Source organism: Lithobates pipiens, unplaced genomic scaffold, assembly GCF_037356315.1.
Source record: "Lithobates pipiens isolate NorthernLeopardFrog02 unplaced genomic scaffold, aLitPip1_a1.2 Scaffold_19, whole genome shotgun sequence".
Taxonomy (NCBI): Eukaryota; Metazoa; Chordata; class Amphibia; order Anura; family Ranidae; genus Lithobates; species Lithobates pipiens.
In genome coordinates, this window is record NW_027507764.1 from 422,645,407 (window position 1) to 422,662,036 (window position 16,630).

The 16,630-nt window shown below is 41.2% G+C and overlaps 1 protein-coding gene across 5 annotated transcripts in view; it reads right to left on the minus strand.

Annotated features, from left to right (window-relative positions):
* OSBPL1A (oxysterol binding protein like 1A) overlaps positions 1-16,630 on the minus strand; it is a 159,298-nt gene that overhangs the window by 44,791 nt on the left and 97,877 nt on the right. For 4 of the 5 annotated variants that reach the window (XM_077492581.1, XM_077492582.1, XM_077492583.1 and 1 more), the window contains 2 exons: positions 13,221-13,386; positions 7,895-8,054 (listed from right to left, as the gene is read on the minus strand). In XM_077492581.1, the coding sequence (XP_077348707.1) occupies positions 7,895-8,054; positions 13,221-13,386 (326 nt within the window). Of the gene's footprint in view, positions 1-7,894; positions 8,055-13,220; positions 13,387-13,717; positions 13,748-16,630 lie in introns of those variants that run through there. The other variant, XM_077492585.1, reaches the window with a different exon arrangement.

The following is a 16,630-nucleotide window of genomic DNA, read 5'->3' on the forward strand; positions in this document are numbered from 1 at the left end:
ATGCTCTCCTTTGACACGGTGTTTGGACTGGGATTCCAGCTGAATTTCCCATATTTACTTCTGTATTTTAAAGCAGCGTGTCTGAATTAATAGTATGTGCATGATTGATCGTTCTTATACTGGGCTGGAGAGTACCTTTACTTTTTATAGTAAGGGCTCATTTACACCAGCAAGCCACATTTAAATGTACAGCTGCTAGTGTGTGCTGGGATGAACAATGCTGATATGCCTATCCTGTCACATCACACGGTTTACTTTTTTGTTAGAACTTTCAGAAGTTACATTTTATGCAGTTCTATTTACTGCAATGGTATTGCAATGCAGTAGTTTGCATCACAAGAACATACACTGAAAAAAGTAGTGCATGCCGTACTTTTATTTTCCATGCTTACTACCATATTACAGTAGTGGGAACAGGCTTCATAGAAAACAAGGCAAAACATTACTTTTTTTTGTCGTGTTTTTTCTCTGAAAAATTAATTTTCCCTTTGTTTTATCCCATTCATGAAGATACGTGAAATTCACTTTGGAGGTTAACAGTGACTCTGATTTAAGGACTAGAGCATGTCTTCTATAAAAGCTTATATAGATAAATGCAGTAGAAAAACACGAAGACATTAAAAACACCAAGAAAGTTAAAGAAATATGTATACTGCTATCATTCATCTCCCCTCTTCAAAATGCTAGCGGCCCGTTTGCCATGTTAAATCAGTCTAATGATTGCAGAGCCATAATTAAAGTGTAACTCCCCTCACACAATCAGTGGCTATTTTAAAACCTTATTCTGCTAGCATTAGTAAACGCATAGGAAACTATATCAGTTTGCATGTTCTCCCTGTGCGGGTTTCCTCCAAAAGACCTGCTGGTAGGTTGATTGGCTCATATATAAATTATCCCTAGTATGTGTATGTGTAAATATGAGTTAGGGACCTTAGATTGTAAGTTCATTGAGGGCATAAATTGAAGTGAATGTACAATATATATGTGTGAAGCACTGCAGACGTACCGGAAAAAAAAAAAAAATTATATATATACATTATATATATATATATATATATATATATATATATATATATATATATATATATATATAATTTGCTTTAAACTTTTTCTTCAAGTACTTCCTTATTTTCAGGCCTAGACAAATTAGGTCATACATTCTAGAAGACTTCAGGAGGAGAGGACAGGATTTCTCAGCTAAGCACACCCTCCTGCATGTACACCTGAGCGAAGGGCAGATGGATTTCAGGAGCTAATTCTGCCTGAATTATTTGCCCTTATTCAAGATGGCCATCGCCAGAAATGCTGGTTGGTGTTTTTCTAAGGGATTTCTCAGCAAAATAAAGCACGGAGACATGGATGAATGGGTGAGTTTGCTTTGAATATTAAAAATGAATTACATAGCGTGTTTGGTTTGTGATGCTCAGGTGGAATGTAGTTATGCTTTAAACCTGACAGAGGTTCTATATGATCAGCACTCTTTCCAAATCTAAAAGTAAAAGTGGTTGGAGCCCTACATCTACATTTTTCTTGGTGCAAATGCGAGATATTCCACTCAGACCTTCAAATTGATTTCAGACTGCAATAAGGAAAACTCTCTTCTTGAGTAGGGAAGCGTCAGACACCTTTCAGGTTTTTATTGCTGGTACAATGTCTATTTGGGAATTTTTTTTTTTTTGGGAGAAGAAGTGTGGTAAAACATCCCAAAGAGAGACAAGGTCAACAATAAAAACCTGACACAAGTCATAACCTTTCCCACTTTAAACACTTTTTTTAGCTAGGGTTGGGCTTTCAACATCAAAATTATTGACCAATGGTTATTCAAAATAATTATAATAATGTGTTTCTTAAAAGGAAAACTTAATTCCCCCCCCCCCCCCCTTGCTTTTCCCCCCCTTCTCTCTAACCAGTTATGCAGGGTGTCCTTAATTTCCATCCCAAGTGCCTAGCAAATACAGTGTTCTGTTGTGACCCAACAGCCCGGGTCCCCTACCGCCATCTTCCTCTCTGACATCTGAGCCATCCTTCTCTTCTGGGTTGTTGCAGCCCCCAATGACACGTTAAAAAATGGGGAGGTTGCAGGGAGCAAAACTCCCTTTTGAAAGTGGCTGTAACAATGTCCACATATTGCATTAAATAGCCACAATGATTTTAATATCCTGAATTTTAGCTACTTTGTAATCCTTGAAGACATGCAGTGTAGGTCATGCATGATACACAACATATCAATAATACCGCATAAAATGTAGAGTGAAAATCAATAATTGGTGTTGCGCTCTAGGTAAAAACTAAAACAGTGATATATACAAAGTGTTGTAAAACCAAAGTAGATAGAAAGTGGACGCATCTGAAATCAAGCCATAAATTCTAATCAATTAAACCCAACAGTATATCTATTTAAGGACACTTCTAGTACCTATCTACATTCCCTGATGAAGTCACGTGACCGTGACCCTACGCATTGGAACAGATAGCACCACGAGCGGCAAGCTCGCAACCTGATGTCACTTCTGGTGCCTGTGTTTGCTTTTATATATTTTAATGAGAGTACCAAACGGGGTGTTTTAAATATAAATTTTCAACATACTTCATCATCTGGGCCCCCCTTTATTTCCTCTTATACACTGGCATTGGACCTGGAAAACGTCCCCTTAGTTTTCCATGCATCGCTGAGCTGCGCAAATGAGAAACTACCAGCTGCACAGAGGAGAAACCACCTGCTATCCACTTCAAAAGCTTGGATTTCGTTGAATGCTATTTTTTCTTTCCTGCTGTTACCTTACAGCGGTAAAGTAAGGGGCCAATTCACACAAAAGGTGTACTTGCACTGAAGAAACCACTTGTCACATGACTTCCCCTGTTGAAGTCACGTGACAGTGACGCAACGCATAGGAGAGAGGCATACGGACACCGGAAGTGACGCCCAAACACGAGCTCGCTGCTCGTTTTTAGATTGTGCGATCTGCTCTGTTAAAATGGGAGTAAATACATTTTTATTTATAAATAAACTCAAGTTGTGGAAAATACTACACCATAGTAGGCTCTATATTCCTCTTTTATACTGAGTATCTAAGCGGTCCCTGGTATCCACCCTTGGGAAGGAAAAGAAATATCCCCCTGCACCTTTGAACAGGAGGAATACACAGGAGCCAATCCACCCCAAGAACCTAACCCCCTCTTACTCCCTATAATGTTGTTTACCTTACAGCAGTAAGGTAATTATTTAGTACACTTATGGGTGTTGCTAACACCAAAGGATCACTGGTTTTAAAGTCACAGTGTCACTAGATTGCAGAAAGTATCTTTCACATGCTGTTCTCACAGAACATCCACCTAATCTGCACCCTGCACCTTGGACCCTGATTAGTGTCCAACTATTTCATTTATTCAATATTTTTGGACTTTATATATTTCTTTGATTTTTGAACTTATATTTTTTTGATCTTGAAACACAGTCACGTTTGTATGTGAGCCTTGTTTGCCTACACACACCTGCATGTGGTTATATGTGTGCACACTATTTTTGCGTAACATGTATTATATTTATTAGCACATCAGCACTTTATACAGTGATGAATTTTATTTGATTTCACACTTTACAGTTTTTCATACATTGTAGTTCTGCTGTCACAGTACTAGACACACTACTATTGTTTATATTGAGAATTTCTTCACTGTAGTAACCATTAGTAACCATTTAAAAACAATCGTATTAGGAGCGCAACACCATTAATTTTTTTTTAATTTTTGAGTAGCATTTGACTCATACAGTGTTTGCAGCACCTATCAATTTCACACAAATTTTCCCACAGTAGCGCAGGAGCACTTACTATATATATTCATCCCTATAGCCACAGGTAGCGCGGGAATAATTACATTTCTTACTGCATTAAAATGTGCCACATGGTAAACAGTAATAATAAAAGAGATGTATGTAAACACAAAAAGACAAAGACAAAATATGTCTGTTGTGTTTACACTCAGGCCTGTAAAAGAATGCAATAAAGACATTGGAGAAGTGCGGTGTACATTTCATCCTGACAGATCATGAAACAATGAACATGCTGCAGAGGATCCACTTTCAGGGTACGAAGCAAAGGTGAATAGAGATAATGATACAAAATGTGTGCCTTTTGATTTCCAGAAACACACAGGGCACAAATTGAGCATAAATATCCCACAATTCCAAGCAGTCAAATATACAACATGTTCCTGTACAGACCGTGGCACATTTAATTCCAAAGTGGCAGGGGATCAAATGAACGGAAACTAAAAAGTTGCTGGAGCTCCATTAATAAATAATGTTTGAATAAAAGAGGGAAGCAACAATGTAAAACACAGCTCAAATAAACGTGCCTTGGGTTCATAGATTGTAGTCTTGATTATACTGTACGTTTCATTTAAATACACTTACTAAGTCCTAAAATAGCCACAACCGAAATAGCGAACCATATTGTGTGTGTTCGTGTGTGTGTGTATACACACACACACACACACACACACACACACACTATACATACATTGTGTGTGTGTATATATACACACACTGTATCTCCCAAAAGTGAGTACACCCCTCACATTTTTGTAAATATTTTATTATATATTTTCATGTGACAACACTGAAGAAATTACACTTTGCTACAATGTAAAGTAGTGAGTGTACAGCTTGTATAGCAGTGTAAATTTGCTTGAAATAACTCAACACACAGCCATTAGTGTCTAAACCACTTGCAACAAAAGAGAGTACACCCCTAAATGAAAGTGTCCAAATTGGGCACAAAGTGTCAATATTTTGTGTGCCCACCATCATTTTCCAGCACTGCCTTAACCCTCTGGGGCATGGAGTTCACCAGAGCTTCACACGTTGCCACTGGAGTCCTCTTCCACTCCTCCATGACAACATCACGGAGCTGGTGGATGTTAGAAACCTTGCGCTCCTCCACATTCCATTTGAGGATGCCCCACAGATGCTCAATTGGGTTTAGGTCTGGAGACATGCTTGGCCAGTCCATCACCTTTACCCTCAGCTTCTTTAGCAAGGCAGTGATCATCTTGGGGGTGTGTTTGGGGCTGTTATGTGGGAATACTGCCCTGCGGTCCAGTCTCCAAAGGGAGGGAATTGTGCTCTGCTTCAATATGTCACAGTACATGTTGGCATTCATGGTTCTCTCAATGAACTGTAGCTCCCCAGTGTCGGCAGCACTCCCACCACCATGTTTGACTGTAGGCAAGACACATTTGTCTTTGTACTCCCCTCACCTGGTTGCTGCCACACACACTTGACACAATCTGAACCAACTAAGTTTATCTTGTTTCATCAGACCACAGGACATGGTTCCAGCAATCCATGTCTAGTCTGCTTGTCTTCAGCAAACTGTTTGCGGACTTTCTTGTGAATCATCTTTAGAATAAGCTTTCTTCTGGGATGACAGCCATTCAGCCCAATTTCATGCAGTGTGTGGCGTATGGTCTAAGCACTGACAGGCTGATCCCACAGCCCCCCCCCCGCCCCCCCACCCCCCCCCCCCCCCAACCTCTGCAGCAATGTTGGCAGCAGTTATACATCTATTTCATATTTCTCAAAGAAAACCTCTGGATATGACGCTGAGCACGTGCACGCACCTTCTTTGGTTCGACCATGGCAAGGTCTGTTCTGAGTGGAACCTGTTCTGCTAAACTGCTGTATGATGTTGGCCAGCTCAGGTTCAGGGTTTTGGCAAACATCTTATAGCCTAAACCATCTTTATGTAGATCAACAATTCTTTTCAAAAGATCCTCAGAGAGTTCTTTGCCATGAGGTGCCATGTTAAACTTCCAGTGACCAGTATGAGAGGGTGAGAGTGATAACACCAAGATTTAACACACCCGAGACCTTGTAACACTAACAAGTCACATGACGCTGGGAGGGAAAATGGCCAATTGATCCCAATTCGGACATATTCACTTAGGGGTGTACTCACTTTTGTTGACAGCTGTTTAGACATTAATGGCTTTGTGTTGAGTTATTTTGAGGGGACAGCAAATTCACCCTGGTACACAAGCTGTACAATCACTACTTTACATTGTAGCAAAGTGTAATTTCTTCAGTGTTGTCACATGAAAAGATATAATGAAATATTTACAAAAATGTGAGGGTTGTACTACATACACAGTGAGGGACTACTGGCCATCTAGGAGCACAGCTCTATTAACAGAATAATTTCTGCCATTAAGAGATGGATAATCACAGCATGCAAATTCCTCACTGCATCGTCTCAGTGTAAAAGAAAGTGGTAAAAGTACTGATGCTTTTAAAAAAGAATCATCATTAGAGAAAAGAGCTGTCTGTCAGACAGGTTCAGAAGCATGATATTACTGACATGAGAAGCACTCTAGCCTTAAAGACATCTCATACTCAAACTACACAATTATACCCACTTGGTCAGTACACAAGTTTGCCCTATTCCCACACCACAGGGAGTTGCATCCCTTACCACCTCCCTGACAACCTTGTCCCTTTGTGGTTATAACAGCCTGAACTCTTTAGTGATGTTTATTTCTGGAAAGGCTTTCCACAAGATTCTGCAATATGCCTTTGGTAATATGTGCCCATTCAACTAATTTGTGAGGTCGGGTAGTAATGTTGGATGAAAATGCCTGGCTTGCAACTGCAGTTCTAATTCATACCAAAAGTGTTCAGTAAGGTTGAGGTCTAGACTTTGCGTGGGCCACTTGATCTCCTCCACCCCAAATCAAGGCTTTATGGAACTGATGTTATGCATAGGGGTACAGTCATGTTGGAATAGAGAAGGTTCTTTGTAAAACTGTTGCTACAAGGTTGGACGTGCTTCACTGAAAAGGATCTGAACCCAATTTGGTGGGTTGTCTACATATCATCAAATCACATTCTCTTTTCTAATATCCCCCTCCGAAATTGTATTTTGAACATATATGGATGGAACGTAAATTAAACCTAAAAGGTGGTTTAGCTGTATTAGCTATCAGGGAAAAATCAGGGAAACATTGCAAATGTATTTTCAACCTTAGACTAGTTGAGTTTGCTCAAGATCACCCCCGTATTTAAAACAGCTCTGCTGATTTCTCCTTCAGCTGAACAGACTAAAATCCCCCCCAAAAAAGGTTTGAAACACAGAATAGTCCTTGTCCATAAAAAGGAGTGCAGCCATGCATGGTGTTCCTAGAGGGTCATTTTATACATGGCAAGCAGCTTTTCATGAACACTTAATTTTGCTTAATTAGTAGTTTTGCCATGTACACAGGAATAAGCAACATTAACCGCTTCATCTCTTATCCTTCAAACAAGCTTACAAAATGTTTAAATTATGTAACAGAATTTCTGCTAACAGTGAATGTCCCCCAATTGGTTTAATATCACAGACCTTTCTAGTGAATAATTTTATTACCAACACATTATTAAGGCTCATTAGGGTTAACACATTACTCCCTCAACTACAAGGGCAGCAAATCCTAACTACAGCATTACAATAATGGTTGCCTTACACGTTGCAGCATGTCTACTGTGGTGTGCTAAAAGAATATCATATACTGGAGTTTGGGAGCAGATGCCCTTGTACACATCAGGAATATAATGAACCTCCATATAAAATGTCTTTATTCTAAAGTTTCTAACAACAAAAGCCCTTAATTTAACATGCACAGTCATGCTGACGCAGGTAAAGTACTTGTGTTCATTGTACTACAGACGCGCATAAAGATGTACATAAACTGACATTGTAATCTTATCTGGACCATTTAATATGTTCCTTGCTATCATTTGACTACCATGGTTACTACGGATGTCTGCCTGTTCACAAGAACATATATCAGAATGTATAACGGCTTCACCAATGAATTACAAAGATTAACTCTAATTCCCCCGCTAGCCCATTCTTACCGGTGTTTTTTAATGCCATTTGATGTGGCTTCTCCCCCGGTGGGCTTCTTGTCATCAGACATGCTGCCCTTATTACGGTGGAAGCTTAAATCCAAACTCTCTTCTGCAGAAGAATTTCCAACGGTCTCAAATCCACTCAAGGAATGATTAGACTCTGAATCTAAAAGAAGCAAAATTGTGTTACTGAAATACACACTCCCGTCCACACTGACAACTGAAAACTTCTCACATTCGCAGAGCACTGAAACCCGAGGAGGTTACTTTGTTATGTTGACAGGCTCCATCCACTAACAGATGAATCTCTCCCTGGAACCTAATGAGTTACACTGGGAAACAAAGGAACCCTGAACCATCTTATTTACGTTAAACTGAAGTAAAGCGCATAAAAGATGCCCAGCCTGCATTGTATAAGATGTAACTTTTGCTTCTGATATGTCTGATAAGAATAAATTGATTACATAATGAAAGAAAACTAATACAGAAAGTGTTGGTATAGTGGTTTTTAGACACCCACATAAAGCACAGACGCTTTTCTGGTCATGTGTGATCCCTCTTGCAGAGCTGCAGTTGGCAAGGAATCATCGGCAACCCAACAGCCACTACATCACTACTGTGTCCTTGCGGAGTTGTAATAATGTAGTGGCTGGTGACTGGAAACAGAGGGCAAAGATGGGAAGCACCAATCGCTAGATAGACACGTAATGTCTCTTCTTTTTACACAGCGCTTTTATTTTTGGCAAAAGTGTCGTACTGGAAATCGGATCAAAACTGCATCACACTAGTGTGAATCAAGCATAGGGAACTTGTACACATATAACTATGCTTTTGCCAACTTGTTTTTAAAAAAGTGTAGGTTCCAAGGCTCCCACCCGAATACAAGTTTCACTGCTTAGTAGGTAGCCTGGAGAAACATGCAGAATGGATGTTAAAAGAGTTTTAGATTTTAATGCTGATATGACTTTTCCAGCCAATGAGTTTTCACAAGGATCAGGGTGACAGTCCCTATTTATGCTCTTTTAACTACAAGTCAGCTATGGCAGTTTACGTGTTTCTATCCTCAGATTCATTTTAATAAGCTGCGCATAAAAGACAAATATTATGTGAGACTACATAGACGTCCTGTTGATCCTCTCTAGGCTCTCCATATGGAGATCAACTATGCATCAAGTTTTGAAAATTTTCAGTTTTTTATATTTGATTGGCTTTATCGCGTCACAACCACATCACTTCCACCCCATGAGATGCCCAGAACTTAGCCGAGCCGCAGATTGCGGCCTACACTACATGCTGACTGGAGCGAACTTTAACAAAACATGCTGCATATACCAGATGCCAGGTTTTAGGCATCTCAAAATGTGAGTGATTTTTACCTTCGTTTCTTACCAATCTTGAACAAATCTATGGTTTTACGCTATTTGGTATGCCACCACAGTTTTTTCATGCATAATATCATTTTAGGACCAATCCAATGAGACGTTTAGAGGATCCTATATAGGGGTGGATCCCCTAAAAATACAAGTGATTCCAATAGGAATCCGGGACCTAGAAATTAAACCCATTGAGAGGGCTCCTACCTAGGAGATCACCGGGGGTGGATTCCCCACAGGCGCCAGGACCACACTAGAAATAGTTGGTCCACATCAGGGATGAGACCACATCCATGTGGGGCACTTGAATTAAGCACTAGTGGAGCATCTGTTTTATTCTGAAGATTTTAAGCACAAGCAATTTAATCACTTTATGGGACTTGTTTAGACCAACGTAGTTTATGAATTCTAGCACAATGTTTGATTATGACTACTATGAAGCTTGGTGTTTTGAAAAACAGAATGAGGTGAACGTCACCATTTGGTTTGGGAACTGTGAACAGGTTGGAGTATAAGCCTTGCTCGGGATAAGGGCACTAACCCCCCTGCGAACAGAAGCTAGATCTACCCAAGAAACAAATTTGAGAGATTGAAGTGGCAAAGGAGACCAGTTCATAGCTCCTGGAAATGACATACTTGAGCCAGACATCCAGGCCGACATATTCCCCCCCTATTCTGACAAGTGGGGCCGCCCTTCATTGGGAATGAGGTTGGAACCAGACTTGGCTGGCTTGGAAAGTTTGTTCCAGGCCTCCAGGGGGAAAAGGAGCTTTTCCTAGTGTCACGAGTAGAAAGTCTATCCATGGAAGCAAAGCCTTCTTTTTCTGGGGGAGGGGATTACTCATACCCCTTGTGATCTCTTTGATATACCTATGCAAGGAGGGACCAAATAAGTGTTCACCTTCAAAAAGGTAGATGCTTCAGTCATTTCTTGCACAAGAATTTTGCTGACAGCAATTGAGCCAAAGAATCTTCCACATATATGGAAAGAAGACGCTTCCTGGAGATTTAGCAAAACAAGTCTGCTAAGCTGTTCATGCAGTAGCAAGAGTCCACAGGTAAAAGCCCTAGTCGGAAGGATCCATTAAAATGAAGCTAGTGTCTTGGGCTATAAGTGTAGTCCAGACAGCAAGGGCCTGGTAAATTCCCATGAACAAAAAAAAATAAAAAATGCAGGCTCCATGGCAGGGCCTGTCAAGGTAAAAAGGGCTTTAAAGTGATTGTAAAGGCTTGTTTAAAAAAAAAAAAAAACAACATGTTATACTTAGAGCAGCCTGGATCCTCCTCTTCTCAGGTCCCTCTTCACTGCTCCTAGCCCCTCCCTCCTTTGAGTGCCCCTCAGCCAGCAGCTTGCTACACGGGGCACCCAAGCTGAATCAGAGCTCCGTGTATCCATTCAGACATGCAGCCCGACTTGGCCCCATCCCCTCTCTCCTCTGATTGGCTGACTGACTGATAGCCGCGGGGAGGCAATGGCACCGCTGCTCTGTTTCAGCCAATAAGGAGAAGTGTCCTGGGTGGCTGAAGGGATTTTGGACATCGCTGGAGAGAGAAGGGGCTCAGGTCTTTACAACTCCTTTAAAAATAGAAATGGAAAATAAATTTAGCCAATCCTGCCAATGGAAGGATGGAGAGGAATGACGGTCCAGAGCTTTTTCTAGAGAGGAGCCAAAATAGCTGCATCAGTAATGGGAGGATCTTCACCATTTCTAACAGTAGGAGCTATGGCATGTATTATTGAGTGGATGTACAATTGCATTGGGGGGGGTCTGGAAATATTCCTGAAAGGTCAACTTACATTTTAAAGTTTTGGCTAGAGTAAGAAGTTGGAACCATAAAAAGTATTTTATAGCGGTTTGTTTTAGTGATGTTTGTGTCTTTGTTGGCCAAAGTCAGAAAATAAGGGAAAATTCCATAGCAGAAAAATATCTTGCAATAAGACCCCTTTCACACCACACCGCCCATTGCGTCGGCAGTAAAACGCCGCTATTTTTAGTGGCAATTTACCGCCAGATTTGCGGCACATTTCGGCTGCTAGCGGGGCGCTTTTACCCCCGCTAGCGGCCGAGAAAGGGTTAAAACCGCCAGCAATACGCCGCAATAGCGGCTTTTTGCCGGCAGTATTACAGCGCTGCCCATTGATTTCAATGGGGAGCAGCAGTGGATGAGCGGTAAACACACCGCTCCTTCACCGCTCCAAAGAAGCTGCTGGCAGGACTTTTTTCTGACGTCCTGCCAGCGCACCGCTGTAGTGTGAAAGCCCTCGGGCTTTCACACTACACACAATGGTGCAGCTTCTTTAGGGCGGATTGCAGGCGCTATTTCTAACGCTATAGCGCCTGCAAAACGCCCTGGTGTGAAAGGGTTCTAAAAATCTAACAGGTTCTACACCCTTCCCCACAACTGACAAAAAACAAAAAGGCCTGAAGTTGAGAGCCTGAGATGTAATACAAGATATAGATAGCTTGCTTTTGTTAAAGAGTAACTCCACTTTTGTTGAGAAAATAAACATTCCCCTCAATGTGATCTATGTACAGTGCAAGAGTTAACAATATTTGTTGCAGATTTCTACCTTATTGTTATTCTGAAGTAATCCCTGTATATTCCTCTGAGCCTCAGTGATGAGTGGGTCTTAATGGGAGTGGTTTCATAATTATCTATCAGGTATACACCTGCATCCCTTTAGATGTGTTCCTACTGGGAGTGCCTCACCAAAAATGAAATTTTTGTTGCATGGGATGCATGAAATCGGACTTCCGTCTTAGGCAGACTTCTGGGAAAATTAGTGAGACAATCTCAAAAGCAGGAAATTATGTTTCTGGGGGTGGTCAGTACACTCTGTGTACAGAATAACTCCCCCCCCCCAGAATAACTCCCCCCCCCCCCCGTGAAAGTGGAGTTTTACTGGTATGAGCAGAGACAGACAGAGAGAGGAGGGGGGAGGAGGACACAGGAGACAGATTGCAAGCTGTGGCTGATGGAATCACATAAACGGACTACGGTGTCAGGGCACAGCAACCATGATTATAGTGGTCAGTTTGCAGAGGGGAGGGTATAGCCAAGCAGGATCAGCCAAGTATTTCAGCCGATACGGGGGGGGGGGGGGGGTCCAATGACACAGCACAAGCACTGTGCTGTATAGCATGCTTTAAGGGAACAGGATTATTATTTACTTTTTTTTGGGTTAACAAATGCTTTAAGACAGATGTAAGCTGTTTACCAAGCGTTACCACAACGCACAAAATTAAGTGTGGGGCATTACAGCGTTAATCATTTTGAAAGGCACCCAAAAGCATCTAGCTTGCCTTTTAGAGTGTTACAATGGATAGATGTAAACTACCTGTGCATTGTGATGTGTTGAGATGAATGAAATGCTGCTAGCCTGTTACAACTTGAATGAATGGGCTGTCTTATCACAATGAATGTCAATGTGCGGCATGCACATTGACATTCATTGTGATAAGACAGCCCATTCAGGGCCTATTCAGATTTTTGCAGTGTAATATGGCATATATTACACTGCAAAAATCTGAATAGGCCCTTTAATAGATTGAAAAGTCAGACTTTAATGTACATGGCCAGCCCAAGAAAACTAGTTTATTTAGATGTATACTATTAAAATATACATCATTTGTGAGTTTATGCACTCCACCTAAATATTTTGTTTTAATGCACACAAAATCGCCAATCATAATAAAATGTGCACATTTATGTTAAACAGGCATTGTCTTGCCTAACAAATCATTCCCAGTGTCAGTTTGGAATTACCATCTCGGGATAGTAAAAAACTAATATTTAAAAATCAATTAAAAAATAGGCTCTAATTGCTGTCCATATGATGAGCTGCTATAGACTTGGCTCCACAATGATCACTAAAGCCGTCATGTTCATAGGGGATCTATATAAGGGATCTTCTAACATGCAGAATTTTATTAAAAACAGAAGAGAAGAAAATGTACCTGAGACGGCATCATAGAATTCATCCTCGCTTAGAATGCTGTGGTGCGGAGGTGATCCTTTAACCAGAGACTGTTCTAATTCGTGGTGTTCAGTAGCCAACGTCTGTAAAGCCTCTGATAAGATCTTAGTTTTCTCTTGCTCGTGTTCTAGTTTCAGATTTCTCACCTAAAAAGGAAAAAAGAACATTCCTGTGTCAGTTAACTACCTGTAAGGTACATGTAGGTGACAGATGGAAATTGAAGAAATTTGAGGAAAAAAAAAAAAAGGAGGGAAACGTGAGCTAGCAGAAAAGAAAATCTCAAGTCATACAGAAATATAAAGGACAATTCACAGGCAATACACGCAATAGTGACTCCTATGTACTAGTAAGGTTGAAGCATAATTGCCACTATTTCTGAATTCTTTAATTCACATACCGTGTCATTACAGTTACTTTTAATTTTAAGAATTCCTATAATCATTATTGAGAATTACATGAATACATATATCTACAGACCCAAACAACTAACATTTGTTCATTACTGCAGGCTGTACACACCCTGCTCCTTGCTTATGGCTGTCCAAAGTCAGGTATCTATGATGTGCTCATCTTTGTGTTGTTGTGTACTTTGCCTCCACTTGCTAGCTTAGTGATCAATTTGTTTTGGAATAGACAACTGCTTTAACATTTAACTTCATATTATGAGTAAACGTTAAGATAGGTCATACAGTTTTATGAGCCCCTTAAAAAAATGAAAAATGTCAACAGTAAATACAATGATTATGTGGAATGTAGGATCACAAATGGATTCTGGAAGTTATCTGCAATATGAAGGTCATTAAAGAATCCCACGTAAATATACCCAGGAAGAGCCTTAGGTTTGCTGGAGCCCAATTCCAGTAGTCATCAGGCATTTTGCCCAAGTAGTTTTGTTTCTCCACACAAGGCCTCTCCTTTGTATGCCACAACATACTATATGTCAAAGAAAAACAAACCGTCTAAGAAAGTGAAATTCTGATTTAGGGCCAGTTCACACCAGACGCAGTTCCGTGCGCTTTTTTCCTGCACTAAAAATGCATGCACTGTGTTTTTCATGTATTCTAATGGCTCTAGTTCACATCATGCAGTCAGTTTCTGGTCAGTTTCCAGTCAGTTTCTGGTGCAGAAACTGACCGGAACTGACTATCGGTGAAGAAAAAACAGAACTGCACGGAACTCCATCTGGTGGGAACTGGCCCAAAGTCTTGTCCTGCAAACTGCCATAGTGGCTCCCACAAAAGCCAAAACAGATTGCTGAAATACCCATGTGTAAAGCAGTATTATTTGAAGATGAATTATGTATAGGTCATGTGATGCTCTGGGTTGACTCAGAGGAACTTAATGTGACCCTTTGGACTGGATGAAAAAGTGCCAGTGAGCTCCAGTTCACCTCTTGGACTTTATGACAGACGCTATTAAAACAATGATCAAAAAAGCCGCCAAATGATACCAGCTGACTAGTTCTTTTCACTCCAGTGTGAAAGCACAAGTCCTGCAAGCAGCATCTTTGAGACACTTTAGGAGTGGTGTATACATAGCTTCTAAAGCGCCCCCCTGCCCATTAAAGTCAATGGGCAGCGCCGCCAAAGCTTTGAGGGCGCTTTTAACCCGTTTTCGGTCGCTAGTGGGGGTTCAAAGCGCCCTGCTAGCGGCTGAAAAGTGGCACTAAAATGACGATTAAGTGCCGCTATTTACCACCGACACCACAGCACCTCAATGTGAAAGTGCCAATAAAAATTAAAAAGACTCATCTTTGCACTGTCAGAGCGATGGAAAGGAAAAAAAAAAGCACTTACAGTGCCCAGCTAAGCCTGCTTCTGACAACACTGTCTCAGATAATTAATGGAAGAATCCCCAACACAGCGTTAAGCTAGCCATACATGGATTGAAATTTGTCAGGTTCAGCAGGGTCTGGCTTAGTTTTGATACATTTATGGGCAGGGAGGTTCTACAGAGGTTGAACTGATTAACTTCAGTACAACCACCCTGTTGGATGATCCGTGCTTGATCAGTGTCGCTGGTTATAGTCAGTAGTGCTGATCAATGTATTGTGATGGCAGGGTGGTCTTCTCGCTGTCAAAATGCAATAGCTCAGTAGAGAGGATTCCTCCATCCACAGACTTGACCCCCTGGTTAAATAAAAAAAAAAAAAGAACAAAAGTGAGTCTTCACAGACAGGGTGGGGTGAGAACTGCCACAGCTCTAGTTCTGATAACTCTGTAAGGAGTCTTCAGATATATTGAACTGAATAGTGGAGTCCCATAGAACTGGAACACAAGCAGGTAATGGCTTCTGACTGCAGGACCATCGCAGGGAGTTTACACATCGCCAGGAAACAAAATGAACTGAGAAAAACTGTATACATTGGTTCATTGCAGAGACTAAACAGCATGAATCTACCAGTAGCTGTTGATAGGACAATATCTGTAGACAGCTGTTCCCCTCATTGGACAATAGAGAAATTCACTTACATTAAGCTGGCTATAGATGGCTCTTGACAAAAAGCGAAAAAATAAAACACACAATGAAATCCTCCATCCACACAAGTGATGGTGAATAGAAGAATCCTTCCCAAATGAGACACTGTGTTCTGACAGTGAGACTCTCTACTGTCAGAACACACTGATCAGTGGCTGCAACCCGCTGATTGAGAACAATTTTCCAAGCCTGATCGACTTCTGTTGAACAGACATGGTCACACATGGATTGAACGTTATTAGCTGCTCCCCACTGAACTGTCTGAATTTTGATCCATCTATGGCCAACTTAAACGAGGTGAAGTTGCACTGACTTCAATTATGCAATCATGTGCAAGCAAAAATCCTGTTTCTTTGCACAAGATTGGGTACGCAATATAATTTTTTTTGGTTTCACCTCATTAATTAGGATAAAAATAATAACTTTGGAAAGAGCAAATTCACTTTAAAAGTGAATATGCTCTACTTTTTACAGTTTTAGGTGGGGGGGGGGGGGGGGCTGGGTGCCAGACCCTGCCACCTCCTTTTTGATTCCTCCCACTTTTTATAAGCCCCACTCCTTATAGAATACACCCACTCCATTCTCTGTATTCCACTTGCTTTCACCCATAACATAATGTCCGTATGCAGTATGCAGGCCCAGCATCACGGGACAGAGCATACAGCCCCAGCATCATGGGACAGAGCATACAGCCCCAGCATCACGGGACAGAGCATACAGCCCCAGCTTCCCGGGACAGAGTATACAGCCCCAGCATCACGGGACAGAGTATACAGCTCATCATCAAAAGAACAGAGTACATACCTCCCAACTTTAGAACTTGAGAATGAGGGACACTTGATGCTGATGTAAGCATGCAGCACGTTATGCCAAAAAGTGGGTGTGGCCAGACTTAACAGTATCCCCTCTCCC